At 50.6% G+C, this 17,833-nt stretch overlaps 1 protein-coding gene across 1 annotated transcript in view; it reads left to right on the top strand.

Annotated features, from left to right (window-relative positions):
• Window positions 1-1,032: 1,032 nt before the first annotated feature.
• The window catches only part of SLC24A4 (solute carrier family 24 member 4), a 174,284-nt gene continuing 157,483 nt past the window's right edge, over window positions 1,033-17,833 (top strand). The window contains exon 1 of the mRNA XM_089906281.1: window positions 1,033-1,162. Coding sequence (XP_089762407.1) covers window positions 1,033-1,162 — 130 coding nt within the window. The remainder of the gene's footprint in view (window positions 1,163-17,833) is intronic.

Raw genomic sequence — 17,833 nt, forward strand, 5'->3', positions numbered from 1 at the left:
TTCTCTTGCATCTCCCGCCCCGGAGGCGGGGGTCGTGGGGGCCTCGGGTCGCCTCGGGGGTCGTGCAGAGCCCGGACTAGAGCGATCGCTCTACAGAAACCCTTGTTCCCAGAGTCCCTGCGGTGCCATAACCCGTTCCTCTCTGCAGCAGCCTCGGAGGGTTAGAGAAGGGCTTGTTTCGGCTCCTATAGGGGCGGTGGGGAGAGAAAAAGGGAGAAGGAGGGTGATTGTGTGGGTCAGTGGTTGAGCCTCACAGGGGAAGGGAGGAGCGCCCGGGCGAGTGCGCCCTAGGGGAGGAGTACACGTGCTGGGGAGGCGGGGGGTGGAGGGTGAGAGGCGGGCAGGAGGGGAGGAGAAGGGAGGCGAGAGCTGTGGGGGGGAGGCGCCACGGCCTCGCAGACGCAGGCGCCGGCAGCCGGAGAGAAAGTTCCCGGGGACAGCTCGCCCCCGGAGGGCCGTCGTCGAGGCTGCTCAAGGCGAGGGTTGCTGGTCCCGCGCGTCCTGCCTGCCTCCCCATCTGAGCGCACTGGGCCGCCGGGGCTCGGCTCGCCGGGAAGCAGGGAAAGAAACATCGCTGGCCGGCGGCCGCCGCCAAACTTGGAGGGGGAGGATGCTGCGAGTGCGAGCGGCGGCGCGGGGCGCGGGGGCACACTGAGTGCTACCGGGGCTGCGGCCGGGCGACGGCGCCGAGGCTGAGCGGGCAGGTAAGGGGCACCAGCGCCAGGACTGCGCCAGCCCTGCGAGCCAGCGCCACCGTGCCGGCGTCGCCTCCTCGCCACGGAGCCACGGTGAGCGGAGCGCGCACGCCGCGCGCGGGACTCTGAGCTCCGGCCGCGCCGCGCGCCTGTACCTCCTCTCTCCCCTCTGGGCTTCCCAGCCGAGCTCGCCCGCGGGCCATGAAGGTTTGGCCCGTAGCCCCTCGCCTCTGAGCCTCGCGTCGCCCGCTCCAGTCCACGCCGCTCCGCCACAGATAGCACTCCGGCCAGTGGGGCTCCCCATCCTCTGCCAGAGACTGCATCCAGGCGCTCCGGGATGGCGCTCCGCGGCCCCCCGCGGCCGCGCAAAGTTCGCAGGAGACGAGAGATGCTGTGGCAGCAAGTTGGCTTCGTGTGCGCGATTTTGGCGCTGGTGTGCTGTGCGTCTGGCCTCTTTGGCAGATGGGGTAGGTACTGGTGCGGGCCTGCCCCGGGAGTTGGGGGGCTTGGGCTGGAAAGCCGCGGGGCAGCTCCGAGAGGTCTTCCTTTCCTTCCCAGTCAGGTTGGCCCCAAGGGTTCATCCAGTCCCTTACCCACCAGGCAGGTAGAGCGCACCCAGGAGAGCTGATATCGACTCTCTGAGCTGTGGTGCCTGTTCCCCTGAGCTGCGCGCGGCCCTTGGGGCCTCAGAACGCGGCTGCAGGTCTGTGTTACTAAGGCGAAAGCCTGAACCACTGGCCCCCTCGGCGCCAGAGTTCTGTCCCTGGGGTGCCCAGGGAGTGTGGGCAGCGCAGCGGCGGGATCCAGGTGTGGATTCTCTTGGACTGGGGCGGACGAGACTAAGTGGACCAATTTCCATTTTGCAGAGCGGAGAAGGTTGTTCTCCGCGTCCCTCGAAAACCCAGATTCTGAGGCTGGGAACTGAGCCTCAGCGCTCCCCTCGCCCCTGCCAAAGGGGCGCCCTGGGTGTCCTGACGCGTGCTCCCCAAACCCTAAAAATGTGGGCAGTCTGTCCCCTCGGGAGGTTGCTGCTATGTTTCAGCATCGCTTCTCAACTCCTCTTAATCTCCGCGGGACCAGCTTGTGCCTGGAACCACTATCCACACTCCTTCATCCAAGGAGAGACCAAGGGATTTGGGAGTTGCTTAGGATATACAAATTTAAGATGGAAAGAAAAAGAAACTTACGAAAAATATGTTTAGGGAAGGGAGTGGCGGATGTGAGCCTAGGTGGAAGCTTCAGAAGACATTCAGGTGGCTAACATTCCCATTTTTAGTTGGATGCTGTGGACCCTCTAGTATTGTTTTTTTAGTATTCTATTTTAATTTTGAATGTCCTCTAGAAACTATTTAAAAAAATTTTAATTGAAGTATAGTTGATTTATAATGTGTTTCAGCTGTACAGCAAAGTGATTCGGTTATACATATATGTGTGTGTATATACATATGTATATGCTTTTTTCCCAATTACTGTCTAACATTTAAAAAAATGAAAGAAATGGCATGATTTAGCAACCTGGACATGGGGAATAAAGCAGATGGTACCTTCTTGAGCAGTTAGGGACAATTTAGAGAGGTTCATATTGATAAAAATCAGGTGGAACTTGACTTAACTCTTTAATACTGGCTTTCAAAACCCAAACTATGTGATTTGAGGATAAAAGGTCAAAAACTGGCCCTTCCCAACAGAAATCCAGAAAGGTTATTTGAACACCTTAGTACCTGGTGCTTTGCAATTGGGCAAGTTAGTGTGTGTTCTCCCTCAATTACAAGAAATAACAAAATACCTAGAGGCTCCTAGATGTCCGCATTATAGAAGAGGTATTATTATCCAGCTGAAGTAGTATGCACATCAGGAGAGGTAAATGAATACTTTAAAGGTCTTAAAGTGAGAATCATTTTTATTTGCTGGATCAGGAAGGCCTTTAGGAGTTTAACTGCGCTTGGTCATCAGCATCCATACCAGTGATCTCCCTTGTTACTCAATATGGCCCTTGGACCAACAGAATCGGTGTCACCTGGGAGCTTGTTAGTGTAGAATCTTGGGTTGTGGGCCAGACCTACTGAATCAGAATCTGCATTTTAACAAGGTTCCCAGGTGACTTGTGTGCACATTCAAGGGTGAGAAGCTGCGGGCCAGCCCCCATCAACTTTCTCCACCTGTTTTCTGACTTTATCCTGTTTACTGGCTAAGAACTTCATGGTCACCTATCTAAACCCTTTGTTGCACCTGTGAAGGGCTGAGACTGGAGCAATCTTGGCCAAGGTCAGATCGCATGCCGACCACTCTGGGACTAGAAACAATGAACTAGATCTAGGAAGCAGATTACTGTAGGTGAGCAGGTGATACTGTGCTTCCAGTCATTGTATCACTCCCTACAGATGGCTCTAAATAATCAGACAGGGCTGTTGTTGACATAGCTAGATACAGGCGTGTAAGGCCATTGGGAGAATGCAGGCGCCATGTTGATCTAATGGTGTTTGTGACTTATTTTCCAATCCAGGGCACCAAACAGCTTCTGCTAGCAAACATGTTTTACCAGACACATGGAGAAGTAGAAGGCTGATGGTACCAGTGAATGGGACTCAGACAGCTAAGAACTGCACAGATCCGGGTAAGAGATAGATTCTTCCCCTGAGGCATTTGGCAGGGTCTGGAGTTGGTGCCTATGTGGACAATTATAGCCAGAGCTGAGAAAAGGTGGTTTTGTGACCCTGAGTAGGAAAGGGTAGCTATAAGGTGTTGAAAGGTAACGTACAGACGTTAATCATTCGTGCTGCTAAGCAACTCCAGTACTTTCTTTATCCAACAACTGAAAAGATTGCATTTCAGAGTTTGAAATTCTCATTTTTTGTTCTCACGATGCTCCCAAAGGCTCAGTGTTCTGCCCCAGCTCCCGCAATTTTGTTTGCCTGGGTGTCTTCGTTTTCTTTCCCTTTTGCCCTCTGTGTCCGTCTGATGGAGCTTCAGGGACACAAACCCTGCTGCTCTGGCAGAGGGCACTTTGGGATGACTCACCAGGGTCGTACCATCCAGGGTCGCTGCAGGGGTGGGACACGCTGGGTTGCTGGGGCCCCTTCTCTGGAAGAGGAGTTCCAGGTAGCATTGCAGCCTGGTAGATGGGTTCTGCTCGCCCTGGGAGGTGGTTCAATGGGCCCCTTCAGACTTCTCCAGGCGGTCAGAGGCTGTAGGGACCCAGTGATGACATCTCGTCTGTTCTCCTGCCACATGCAGGCTTTGCTTAAATGGGTGGAGATTTCTTCTCAGAACCTGTACGGGCCAGTGAATGGAAGCTGCCCGGGCCTCACACAGGCCAGTCCTAGGTTTTAGCTCTGGTTCCCTAACTTGTGGGTCTTTGTGAGAGGGACTCAGTGGGATGATGCATTCAAAAGCTCTTTGGGAACTATGAGGTTTTATTTTCTTATTTTTTAAAATTTAGGTAGAGTTAATTTACAGGGGTTGTGTTTCAGGTGTATAGCAGAGTGACTCAGTTATACATATATATCTATTCTTTCTCAGATTCTTTTCCGTTATAGGTTATTACAAGATATTGAGTAGAGTTCCCTGTGCTGTACAGTACGTCCTTGTTGTTTACCTATTTTATGTACAGTAATGTATGTATCTGTTAATCCCAGACTCCTAATTTACCCCCACCCCGCTATCCCCTTTGGTAACCATAAATTTGTTTTCTATGTCTGTGAGTCTATTTCTGTTTTGGAAATAAGTTCATTTGTATCATTTTTGAAGATTCCACATTTAAGTGATACCACATGGTATTTGTCTTTGACTTACTTCACTTGATATGAGAATCTCTAGGTCCATCCAGGTTGCTGCAAATGGCGTTATTTGATTCTTTTTTATGGCTGAGTAATACTCCATTGTGTATATGTACCACATCTTCTTTATCCATTTACCTGTTGGTAGACCTCTAGGCTGCTTCCACGTCTTGGCTCTTGTAAACAGTGCTGCTATGAACACTGGGGTGCATGTATCATTTCGATTTATGATTTTCTCCAGATCAGTGCCCAGGAGTGGGATTACAAGATCATATGGTAGCTCTATTTTTAGTTTTTTAAGGAACCTCCATATTGTTCTTCATAGTGGCTGCACCAGTTTACATTCCCACCAACAGTGTAGGAGGTGGGAATGTAAATTCCCTCCTAAAAATTCCTTTTCCTGCAGACCCTATGAGGTTTTACTGTAGATGGGTACTACTTGGCTTTTCTACGAAGTTGCCGGGCAAGTCAATCTTTTTAGGTGTCTGTTTTCTCACCTGTAATATGGGCAGAATAGTACTTGGCCTCCTACTCCAGGGTTGTCGGAAGAACCTGGTAAGGCTCTGTATGGGGCTGTGTGCAAAAGGAACTAGAAACCCAGGCCAAGGGACCAGGTTAGGATGGCAGTCTTCCCATGTCTTATTTTCATAGGCAGGTCTTATCTGCATTTTACAGGTCGGAAAACATCTAGGGAGGAGACACGAGTCACTCAAAGTCATGAATTACAAGCGGGGAAGCTGGCACTGGAACCTAGGCCTGTGGGTATGAAATGTTTGGTTAGTTCCATGCACTGAAGGAGGCCAGGGCCCTCCCTCAGAGCCTGACTTCTACACCATCAACTTCCCTTCCCTCAAGGTGCCGTCTGAGAAGTCCATCTGGGACGCGGAGGTTTTGGTAAACCTCTAAACGGTTCACCCTCTGCTTGATGGGATGGGACTGGGTGAACTTGGAGAGAAGCAGCTGGGATTCCCATTAAACTCTCATCTGTCTTGGTGACCCAGTGGACAGTGGTGCCCGTCCTGTCTTTTCACCTCCTCCAGCATATTCTTCCATCAGCCAGAAGTGGCCAGTGCATTGCAGGACTAAGCCATGAACATGTATAAGGCCAGGAACTATGGGTCCATCCTCTCTAGGCACTTGAGAGGCTAAAATTAGCACCATCCATGAAAGGAAGACTTAGCTACTCTGGGTAAAGAATCAGGGTGAGTGCATTTTTGACTGGTTTCTAGCTCATTGATGGCCTCATCGTGGGCCGGCTGTGTCCTCCTCCTGTGGCTCCTGTCCCACCTAGTCTGGGCACATCGGCTTAGACGGGGCCCCGTTCTTAGGATAGAGTCTTCTATGCCCCATTGTTGCCCTTGTCTCTTCAGTATACTGTCTGATCAGAAATTATTCCACTAACTATGGAGCAGTCAGTCCTATTTGGCAGGAAGGACTGGTCTTGTCCCCCTTGTGGAGAGGGAAGCAGGGAAACCGCAAAATGTTTAACAGTAAGTAATACTTGGATTATCCTTTGTGTTGACTGTTTCTGGGATAGGGTCCTGCACATAGAAAGGACTCAGTAAATATTGGTCAAGTGATGGAATGAAAGGGCATTTTTGAATATTAAACACTTTAATTCTTAGTGTTTATGCAAAGATGAGGAACACGAGGCTCCAAAGTTTAGTGACTTCCCAAGATCTCTTGGCTGGCAGGAGCATCCCTTGGTCATCTGACTCTGGATCTCATGACCTCCCTGCTCCAGTGCACCTGCCCCCGCTCTCCTCCCAGCCCAGGCGGGACTGAAGCCTGACTCCCCTTCCAGCCTCCTTGTCCCTGGACCACGAGACTATCCAGTCTCCTTTCCATTTCACAAGTGTGTAGCGCACACCTGCTGTTGTGTGTCCAGCCCTGCAGTGGGCACTTGGTGGGGAGCAGAAGCAAGTATAAGAGGCTGCCCTTGTCATCAAGCAGCTCACAGTCAAGTAGAGAGGACAGAGTCCTGACACGGGAGGACTGCAGAGGTCCCCCAGGCAGCAGCCCCACGGGGCTCGGAGGACAGTAAGTGACTCCGATGCAGTTCTTTGGAGTCTTAGCGTCTAGATGAGGCAGGCCTCTGCTGCAGTGACAGAAAACCTCCCCAAATTGGGTTTAGCAAAAAAGGGAATTTATTGGCTTAGTCACTGAAAGCATGAGGTCAAAGGTGAAGTGTTGAGACTCAGTTTCTGTCTCTGGGCTCAGATGTCAGCCGGTGTGGGGAGGTGGTGACCACAGCTCTGGCTTTATGTCCTCCCAGACCCAAAAATGCTGGGGGAGAGTGCTGGTGGCTGAGGCAGTTCTGCAGAAGCCCCGAGGTTCTGGTGGCGTGGCTTGGGTCACATGACTTCCCTAAGCCAATTGCTTGGCCAGGGGAGTGTTGGGTCTGGACTGGCTTAGACGTGAGTCACAGGCTCTGCCTCTGGAGGGAGGGGACGGAAGCATCCTCCTCCAGCCCCCAACTCTGCCTGGGAGTCAGCTGGGGATGGGCAGTTTCAGGAGGTGGCCCTCAGTGCTTTATAACCGTCCTGTTCTGGGGCTGCTGCTGTGACAACGGTGGACCAGAGCTCCCTTCCCGTTAGAGTGTCAGGGGGGTGACAGTGTGGCAGCCAATGGCTGCCATCTTTTCTACAGTTACAGGAGTCACCCATAAAGAACCCCAAGGTTCTTACATCCCCTGAAGCTTCTGCTCTGCATCGCTCTCCTCCAGCTAGAGGGCCCCCATCCTGATCTACCAGATGAGGTCTTTCAGGGACGTGGGAAGATGAGGCTTGAAGAATTTCCTGCTGTGTCAGCTCCCAGAGCTGAAGCATCGCCCACAGTAGGTGTTCAACAAACGTTAGTTCACGTTTCCATAAGAACCTCCAGGGAGGGACCATGTCTTATTTTCTGCTCTTATTCGCCTGTCAGAGAAGTATTTAGCTTCGTTTCCTAAAAACACGAATGGGATCCTGCTCTAGTCATCCCTTAAGACTTGAGGTGGAAAGTGGGCTCTTCATTCAGCCTGGGGTCATTTCTCCAGATCTTGGCGGTGTTCCCACCTCATTATTTGTGCTTCAGTGTAAGGGCCCCCCTGACCGCATCACGTTACCCTATGTTATTTTTATGACATGTATCTCCATCTAAAATAATTTACTTATTCATCACCTGTCTCCCCTTGAGGGCTACCTTGCTCACTGCTCTATGCCCAGAAGAGTGATTCTTAATCCTGGCCACACATTCAAATCACTGAAGCACTTTTGCAATGCCCAGGACCCAACCCTGGAGTGTCTGATTGCCTTCGTCTGGGGCCGGGGCCTGGAAATCAGTACTTGTTCAGAGCTCCCCAGCTGCTTCCAAGTTGAAGCCAGGGTTGATGCTTGCTGGACTGGAGCCGGGCTGCTCAGCGTGGTTGGCATCACCTGGGAGCTTGTTAGGAATGCAGAGTCTCAGGCCCCAGACCTACCACAGAATCAGAGTCTGCATCCTAATGAGATCCCCGGGACAGCTTCCATGCCCACCAAAGGCTGGGAGGCACTGGGCTAGAACACTGCCTGACACTTCGGAGGCTTTCAGCAAGTATTTGAATGTTGAATGAAGGCTAACACTTGGTTTAACATAGTGATTTTCTTGAAGACTGGTTTGGTTTCTTTTTTTAAATGTAGGGAAGCTAAAAAAAAAAAAAAAAAAAAAAGGACTTTTCCATACCCTTCAGTGGTCAAAATTGGAGTTTGGTTTTTGTTTTATTTTTCTATTTTTATCTTCCTCCAGAGGCAGTGGGTCCTTCCCTACAAAACGCATGAAATAGGAATGAGGGGCAGTGACTTTGAACCCCATGGGAACTGTCTTAGTTCAGGCTGCCAGAACAAAAAATTACAGACCGGGTGGCTTAAACAGCAGACATTTATTTCTCACAGTTCGGGGGGCTGGGAAGCCCAAGATCAAGGTGTTGGCTAGTTCCATTCCTGGCTTGCAGACGGCTGCCTTCTTGCTGTGTGCCCACGTGGTGGCGAGAGAACTGGAGCTCTGGTTTCTCTCCCTCTTCTCATAAGGGTGCTAATCCTGTCTTAGGGACTCCACCGTCATAACCTCAAATAAACCCAAAGACCTCACCTCCAAACACCATCACGTCAGGGGGTTAGGGCTTCAACATAGGAATTTCAGAGAGACACAAACCTTCAGTCCATATCAGGACCCAAAGGGTTTCCACACGTTTCTTGGTGGTGACACTGGAGTGTTTGAAGACAGTTGAGGGTGGAACCGGTGATTCTCACCCCTAGCCCGCAGGTGAGAAGCACCTGGGAGGCTCTGAAAGTTACAGATGTCTGAGCCTGGCTCTGACCTGTGAGGTCCGAACCAGTGATGGACACCTTCTGTGGCTGACGTTTGGAGCTTCTGGGAACCATGCTCTCCCCCTGCCCCCGCCCCCAGTCTTCTAAGATGGGCCCCTTCTTGTGACTGTCACCTCCCACTGGCCTTTCCTGATCACCCAACCCAAAGTGGCCTTCTATGTCACTGGTTCTCTTGGTTTAGGTTTTAACAGGCACTAAACCTATCCATTGTTATACTGTTTGTTTGCCTCCCTCAACTAGGATATAAAAGGCAAGCCTCGTTTGCTTTTTAAAACCATAATAGTGCTTCAGTGTTTCCTTTTGTAAAGTGAGGGTGGCAAGCGGGGTGATAATTGCATTTATTTCATAGGGTTGTTAGAATTAAATAAGTTTATACCCATCAAGCACTTACACGCATACATGTTCACACATTCGCTCCCATTTTCATTATTATTTTTTTACTGGCTTAGCCCAGAGATGACACAGTGCCCATGTATTGTAGGTACAAGAAAACTACTTGTCAATTGAATTTTATGAGGACAAGTAAACATCTTGACACACATTGTTTGTTTTCTGTGAATACATTTCTTTTCTTTTTTTTTTTTTTTTTAACCTTTTTGGAGATTTGGGATGCTGGAGGATGGCATACCTTGCAGAACTTGCCTCTGAATAGAAAAACTGGTTCTTGTCTCTTGACAGTTAGGTGGTGGTTTACCTTTTGGCTTCCTAGCTGGGGTGGGAATGCCTTCCCCCATTCTTACACTGCCTTTGCCTACACGGTTGAGATTGAGTCCGTGGTCCTGCTCTACCGTGTCACCCCATTCATTTAGGTGCCCAGCATCCTGTACCTCATGTTTGAAAGGGGAGAGAGGAGCTCGGTTCCCTCCATTGATACTGGAGGAATTTGCTTTGTCATGTTTGGTTTTGCTGCTTTTCAAATATGTCTTTTGAAAGGCCTGGTGGCTATGTATCTTCGCTTGAGCCGCCATAACAAAATACCATAGACTGGGGGGCATAAAACAGAAATGTATTTTCTCACAGTTCTGGAGGCTGGAAGTCTGAGATCAGGGTGCCAGTAGGATCAGGCTCTGGTGAGGACTCTCTTACTGGCTTGTGTGTGTCCTTACGTGGCAGGAGAGAGTGAGTGAGAACAAGCCTCTGCTGGCCCTTCTTATAAGGCCACTAACTCCATCAGGCCCAAAGCTCACCTTCATGACCCCGTCTAACCCGAGGGACTTCCCAGAGGCCCCGTCTCCAGCAGCATTACTTTGGGGGGTTAGTGCTTCAACATAGGAATTTTGTGGGGATGGATTCAGTCCATAATAGTGTCCACAGAGGGAAGGCCGGGGCAAGGAGGGCTGACAGAGAGGTGCTTGAGAGGCATCTGAAGTTGAAGGTGGTTGCTAGATTTTCAGGAGAGCAGAGCTGTGGGATCACGTGCTAGGTGGAGGATCTTTTGTGGTCAGCCTGGCTCTGATCTATTCTTCCTTTCTGTTCCATGCCAAGGCTGAGGTACAGACCAGAGGGAGAGGGGACGGGGTTGCAGGTGTAGGAGCCTGCACACAGGAGCCAGCGTTGAGGCTGGGCCGGGAAGACATGAGATCCCTGAGCGGGTGCCCGCTGCAGTGGGTCTCTGTAGGCGCCCGTGTGTGGGGAGCAGAGGTGCGGAAGGTACATCAGGCCGGGTGGGTGTGGAGGTGAGCTGGTACCGGCGATGAGGCGAAGTGTCTGCATTCTGAACGAACGTCTGTTCAGAGGCTGCTTCAAGGCACACATCCCAAGTTTGCAAGTTGTTATGTGAAAGCAAGCGCTGCGTTGGAAAAGCAAGAATTGAACTTATCCCTGTGGGCAGGGAGATCACAGATGACTTACTGTCCCAGATGACAGAGCTGGAGTTCCAGCGGGGAGGGGCTTTCCTGGGCAGGGCAACCTCCAAAGCAGCCGGGTGGCTCCTTGGGGCAAGTGTCACCGTCCACCTTGGAACAGCGATATGCTGGCAGAGCCACAAACCTGATCACAAGTACAGGCCGAGGAAGACAGCACCCTGGCATCAGTGTGATCACTCCTGGCTTTTTTGGGGTGGTGGGAGTGGGGATGTTAATACAGTGGATCAGGTGGCTTGGGGGCCAAAGGCCTGGGTTCTAGTATTGGCTCTGCCAAGATCCTGCTCGGCATTTGGGGTCGATCTTCCCCCCCCATACCCCCTCCCTCCCTTCCCTGCAGACCCTCTCCCTCCCCATTCTCTATCTCTCTCACACAAATACCTCCCCAAACGAGATTACATAGGATAAGTACAAAGACTTCCGGCAGCCACGCAATACCCTGGCTCAGTGTGCACCAGCTCTTTCCTTCTTGGCGATGGCGGCTTGTCATGGGGAAGGCAGATGTGTGGAATTGTGTCCCAGCTCACCGTTACTGGCCAGCCACATGACCTGTAGCGAGTTACATAATCTCTCTAAGCCTCAGGTTCTCTCTGTTGTAAAATGAGGGTAGCCGCATTTCCTGCCTGTCTCATAGGGCTGCTGCAAGCCTTAAATCCCATGATGAATTGAAGTATTTAAGGGTACCTGGCACATCACTGTAATCATGGCGAACACCAGCGTACTGTAGGCAGGTGCTGTTCTAGGTGCTTTCTGTGTATTAACTTACTTGCTCCTCATAACAACCCTTTGGGTAGGTGCTATTAGTGTCCTCATTTTGCAGATAAGGACAAGGAGACTCAGGTTAAGTAACCAGTCCAAGGTCACCTAGCCAGCAAGAAGAGACAGGTGTATGGTGGGGGCAGGGAGAGAGAGAATTAACAGACTTTATTTTTAGAGTAGTTTTAGGTTTACAGAAAAATGGAGGGGAAAATAGATTTCCTATATTACTTGCCCTCTTCCCAGCTTCCCCTGTTAATACCTCGCATTCCTGTGGGACGTTTTTTGCGGTTGATGAGCCAATACTGACACATTATTATTAACCAAAGTCCATAGTTTACATCAGGAGTCACTCTTTGTGTTGTACATTCTGAGTTTTGGTAGATGTATAGTGACATGTATCCACCGTAACAGTATCATACAGAAGAGTTTCACTGCCTTAAACATCTTCTGTGGAACCAAGGCTTTTAATTTGGATGGTGTGGATTGTGCGCCTATACCCTTGTCCATAGTTATGAATAAACAGGGTGGAAAAAGACAGTTTAGAGATGAGGACTTCCGTTGCAGTTCCAGACTCCATCACTGTCTGGGTGCCCCCTGAGGAACAGGGAATGCCTATCCATTGTAACAGCAAACACCTGTGTGGGCTCCACTTCTTGGTATGTTTCTAATACCGATTTGCTTGTAATCAAAAGTTTTGTTGTTGTTGTTTTGCCTTTTTTGCCTTATCCAAACTATCGGGGCCATTTGCTAGCAATCTCGCCTCCTTGCCGGGCCATCTGACTTCCAGATTCTCCACTCTTGACGCCATGCGGGCCTCCCGCAATCCAGAGAGCGCCCGCTCGGCTTCCTCCTGAACTCTGGGGATCGTTCCTCCTGAATTAAAAATGGAAATCATTAAGCATTGCCATGTGTTGCCTTGCGTGGAAGAGATCCAGCCGTGCAACTCAACAGTAAAGTCAAATGCTTGAAAAGCGTGGTTTTTTAAAATTATTATTAAACATTGTCCATTATGAAGAGGCCATTGGAGCATAGCATTTTACGAAAAAAGAAGAAAAGTAAGTGTGCTGGAATAATTTACAGTTTCTCCTGAAAGGACAGTGGATGTCCCCCTTGGGAAAGGAACAGAAGGTCACTGTGTGGCCAAGAAGCAAAGGAGCCCTCTGCCCAGTGGCTTGTCCCCTTGCACATGGGAAAGTGCCACCAGTTTCTGGGTCCACAGCTCCCTTTGGTAAGTCAGCACAGGACGGGGCTTCAGCTCTGGGTCTCGTGTAATTGCGTGAGAAATTAATTGCAATGTGCATTTCTCGACTGTCTACACAGCCTGTACTGTACTAGGCTCTGAAGCTGGAAGGGACCCAGTCTCTGCTGTCAGGGTGTGTGCACTGTGCAGGGGAGACGGGGGCTGAAATAACAGACAGGGTCACCTATGGCAGATACCTCCAGAGGAAAGAGCGACGTGGTTCAGGGCAAGGGTGCCCTCCCGGGAGGAGGTGACATCTGAGCCCACCCTGCAAGGGTAGGAGGTGGCAGTGGAAGGACATTCTAAAGCAGAGGGCTCAGTGCATAGAAAAGTGCTGACTGAGAAATCGCAGCGGCATCTCCTACCTGAGCAGTGCTTACTAGCAACCACGCGTCGTGCTCATTGGCTGTCCGAGGGGAGAGGGAAAACAAACACTTCCTAAGATTACCATGCACAATAGTTAAGTAATTAGGCTTTGGGGATTTAGCATGGAGTCAGTGCTCAACCAGGGCTAGGTTGAATCAGATTACTTTTTTTTTTTTTTTTTTTTTTTTAGAGCAGACGGAGGTAGGGCTGGGCAGTATGCTGGGGCTGTCCAGGATGAAGTGGGTAAACTGGCTCACATTGCCCCTGCCCCAAGCCACAATTAAGGCAGTCACCCCAATTCACAGGTTGTGCTGGGCCCAGAGCAGGTTGTAGTTAAGCTAATAGAAATATTTGCTAGTCTTTCTGCACTAGGCTGTGAGCTCCTTGAGAACACAGCTGTGTCCCCTGCATCTTTGGCTCTAGGACTGAGGCCGGAGTCAGGCATAAACTCAGCTTGCAGCAAATAGTGGCTGGATGGACAGAGGCCCTCGTTCTACCCGTCGGGGAGCTGCGGCCCCCGAAAGCAGCTACTGTCTGCCTGGCTGTCCCGCCTAGCCTCTTGATGCTTGGCGACAGATCCAGACACCCAGCCAGGAGGAATTAAGAGTTAAGAGCTCAGGGGTTAAGAACATGGACTCTGGAGTCAAACTGCCTGGTTTCCGATCCTGCCTCTGTCCTTAGTAGTTACGTGACCTTGAACTAGTTACTTTATCTTCTAACCTCAGGGAAGGGGCAGGGTTTGTTTTGTTCACTGATATAGCCCAAACTCTGGAACGGCACTGTGCGCGTGCCTGCGTGCGTGCGTGCCTGCGCGTGTGCGTGTGCGTGTGTGTGTGTGTGTGTGTGTGTGTAGTAGGCATATAGAAGCCCATACAGCACCTTCCTCACGGGGTTGTATGGGCTAAATGTGTTAATCTGTATAATGGGCTTACAAGAGGGCCTGGCACAGAGCAAGCACTATACAAATATTTGCTGCTGAAATTACTTCCAAAAGATAACTCGAATTGAACATAATTTTATAGGATAAATGTTTAGAACTGAAAGATTGAGGGTGAATTTTGTAAAGGCAGCATTTGCTTTATTTCAAGTAAAAAAGTTAAATTGATATCTGGACTTACGTTTGCTTGTTACTCTTTGAGGACAAGAAGCTGTTGATTTTTTGAAGGGCTGGTGCTGAGACGGTGCAGACCATGCAGGCTGCAGTGGACCTCTGTGTGTGTTCCACATCTGGTCCTTTCTGTTGGTGAAGGGGGACCTGATGAATGAGATCTGGAATTTGGAGACCAGAGTTTGCATTCTGGCCCTGACACAACCTGTGCATGAGTCACTTTGACTATTACAGCCTTAGTTTCCTGCCTGTGAAATGGGCATAATGATGATGCTATTTATCCTAAGGCTTTTCAGGATCAAGTGCTGTGCAAATATTATTACTGTTGTTTGCTTAACTATAGTAGATGCTTAACCCTTTGAAGAACATTCCTTCCTTGTGAAATAGAGAAAATCAGTTATTTGGGGCTTTTCAGAATTGACTCGTAAAACCACAAATAGGATTTGGTGCAAGCATTGCGCATGGCCCGCTTGCAGCAAATCCCGCATGGGTGGAGTGTCTGGCTAGAAAAGAAAGACACAGGAGGTCTTTTAGAACATCCTTTCAGATACCAGCTTTTATGACCCCCTCATCAGTTGATCTCATTTCACACTATAAATGTCTGACATTTGATTCCATTATACATTCCAAGTTCAGGGACCAGCCTTTTAGCTGGGCTGATCCCACACCAGCTGGTTCAGCTCTGTGCCTAAGATTTGTGTTTATTAAAATAGTCACATGGGGCTTCCCTGGTGGCGCAGTGGTTGAGAGTCAACCTGCCGATGCAGGGGACACGGGTTCGTGCCCTGGTCCAGGAAGATCCCACATGCCGCGGAGCGGCTGGGCCTGCGCGCCATGGCCGCTGGGCCTGTGCGTCTGGAGCCTGTGCTCCGCAACAGGAGAGGCCACAACAGTGAGAGGCCCGCGTACCGCAAAAAAACAAACAAACAAAAAAAACACATGGATGAAAAAAATTACTTAGGAGGCCTTCTGTGGGCAGTTTCTCAGAGCTCAGGTAGGAAACCGTTCTTGGGTTTGATATTTGGCTGGACGACCATTCGTGGAGCAACATTGTCTGCTGAGCCCCTGGGGAAATGAAAACTGACCTAGATGTGGACGCTGCCTCCAGGGAGCTTCCATTCCAGTTGAGAGGAACAAAATACAAACCTGGTCTATAATACGAGGGGGAATATGAAGTATTCCGATCCTGGGGGTAAGGACAGAGGAAAGACAGCTCAGTCCTAAATGTCAGAATCAAGAGCATCACATCGAAGGGGCCTCTGGGGATGGGCCCTTGCTGAGCCTTGCAGCAATCTTGTGAAGGTGGGCAGTAGGTATTATTGTTATTATATCCAGTTTACAAAAGATACAGGGAAGGCACAGAGAGCTTAAGTAGTTTGCCTAAGTTCTCCTAGCTCGGAATTGGCAGAGTGGGGTTGGAGCTCAGGCCACCTGTCCCAATAGCCTGTGTTCTTTGGGGAAGATGATGAAGTGTCCCCTGGCTAAGGGACAGTTAGGTCCTGGATAAGCTTAGGGCATAAGGTGTATGGGCGGGTGTGGGAGGCTAGTCACCCTGTAACAAGCATGTTGGGCTAAGAGCCTTAGACCCCCGAAGGCCCTTTGTACCCTGTAAGCAGTGGGGGCCACGGACAGTTTCTGAGCAGCTCTGTGTTTTAGGAAGATGACTCTGCTGGCAACATGGGGGATAACTTCAATTAAGGTAATATGTGAACGTTCTTAGCGTCAAGCCTTAGGAGCTTTCTAGGGGGAAAGAACAGTGAAGGCAGGGAGAACAGTTAGGAGCTATTGCAAAGAGATTTAGGCAGAAGTGATGGTCTTGGGCAGGTTGTGAGGAATAGATGGAGAGAGGCAGCTCCTGTAGGTCTTGGCAGGTGTCGGAGGTCAGAGTTGTCAGTTCTGATGACAGGTGCAGATAAATGCTCCCAACACCACCATTTTCCAAGACGGGGGTGTGGGAAGCACTCCTTCCTTCTTTAGACTTGGACCCCTCTGCAGGGACCCTTGCCCAGAACCTTGTACCGAGCACAGTGGCTGGTTTCTATCCTCTCTTTCATACTCTGAAGTACGCATCTGACAGACACTCATTGGCCCTCTGTGGGTGGGGCCCTGGTCGGTGCTGGGATACAGAGAGAAGTCCCTGTTTCCAGTGAGCGCACAGGTGTAATCGCCTCTTGTGACCTGGAATGACACTCTAATGCCCAGCGTGGCTGGAAGACATCACACACCGTGCAGCATTTGAGATGTGCTTTGACGCAAGTGGGTATTTGCTGGACAGATGGGAGTGTGCGACATTCCTTGTGCTGGGCACGGTGATTGCAGAGATAGGGTGGTAAGAGAGGACCCGGCCGGATCACGGACGAGAGTGGTTTTCAGCTGGCTTTGGGCTCAAGTCCTCGGGTGGGCGTGGTGGGCCCTGTGGCTGCATCGCACCAAGCCCGAGGGGCACTGCTTCTCCATCTGGCTCGTGTAGGGTGGCGGATGCAGTTTCTGGCCTCAGGGAGCACAGCCGAGAGGCGAGGGAGCACAGATCACCGCGATCCTCGTGCTGCTTCTCCACGTTGCCTCTGTGTCGGGACGCCTAGTTTATGACACGTTTTCTATCAGCAGAGCTTAAGCCCCATGGGATTTCACAGAGGCTTTTGCTGTAAGTGACACGTAGGCATTTAAACAAAACCCATAGGGAAGAGTTTTTAAAATGTAGAGCATTGTACAGACTTAGCAAAGGGAAGGCTGTGGCCCTTTTTCTGGGGGACAGCCAATACTCAGAGCCTCACCTGTCCCTCTTCTGCTTGGCCCACTCTGAGTATACAGAGGGGCAGCTGAGTGCTCGTCCTGAAAGGATTCGTGTCATCACGTGGGCGCTTGGCAGAGTGGCAGCAGCCCAGCCTCCCTTTGTCGCTTGGTGACCCTTGTGTCTTACCTTATTTGGAGATGAACATCCAGGACAGGGACCATTAACGTGCCATGTGAAATGCCCTCTGTGCTGAATGAGCTGCCTCAGGGTGGCTGATGACCTTGCCTGACCCGCACGGTGAGGACAGCGCACTGGGTTGGGGCCCGGGATGCAGGACCGAACTTGCGGGACGTGGATTGGAGCCAGAGATGGGAGTCCCACTGTCGAAAGGCTGGCCTGCAGTCTGGAGGAAACCCATTACCAGAAAGAAGTTGGAGCCTCGTTGGAGACCCGCAGGAGTGTCGATAAAGGTGATTAATGGAGTAGATAGAATGACTTAGAAGTGGAGATTAGAGCAGCTAAGTAGCTCTGGCTTATTAAGCCTCTGCCAGAGTGGGCTGCGTGGGGAGGGGGCACTTGACATTGTTTTGCAGTGATTCACCTGCATACAGGAGGCCGCACCTGGGGAATCCTCAGACCAGGAGGGGAAGAGCCAGGGGCAGCTCCCCTCACCTAAGTGCCTCTTAAAGAAAACCTTGGCTTCTCAAACAGCCTCCCCAGGAGGGTGGAGGGAAGCCCCATCACCTGGGCTATTTAAATTAGATAGGGCAGTGCGCTGGCGGGTTTCTAAGAGAACTGGCTGTGGAATGGACTGGCCGTGCTATCACATCTTTTCTCTAATTTCTGGGTAATTCTTCTGTGGGCCTCGGAGGGGGAGCCCTTGAAAGAATTGCTTTGAAATCTCTTTGATCATTTAAACTTTGCTTGTTTTCCCTTAGCGGGCGAAA

Source organism: Delphinapterus leucas, chromosome 2, assembly GCF_059928025.1.
Source record: "Delphinapterus leucas isolate spDelLeu-1000000601 "Yukka" chromosome 2, BTC_Dleu_Yukka2, whole genome shotgun sequence".
In the NCBI taxonomy this organism is placed as follows: Eukaryota; Metazoa; Chordata; class Mammalia; order Artiodactyla; family Monodontidae; genus Delphinapterus; species Delphinapterus leucas.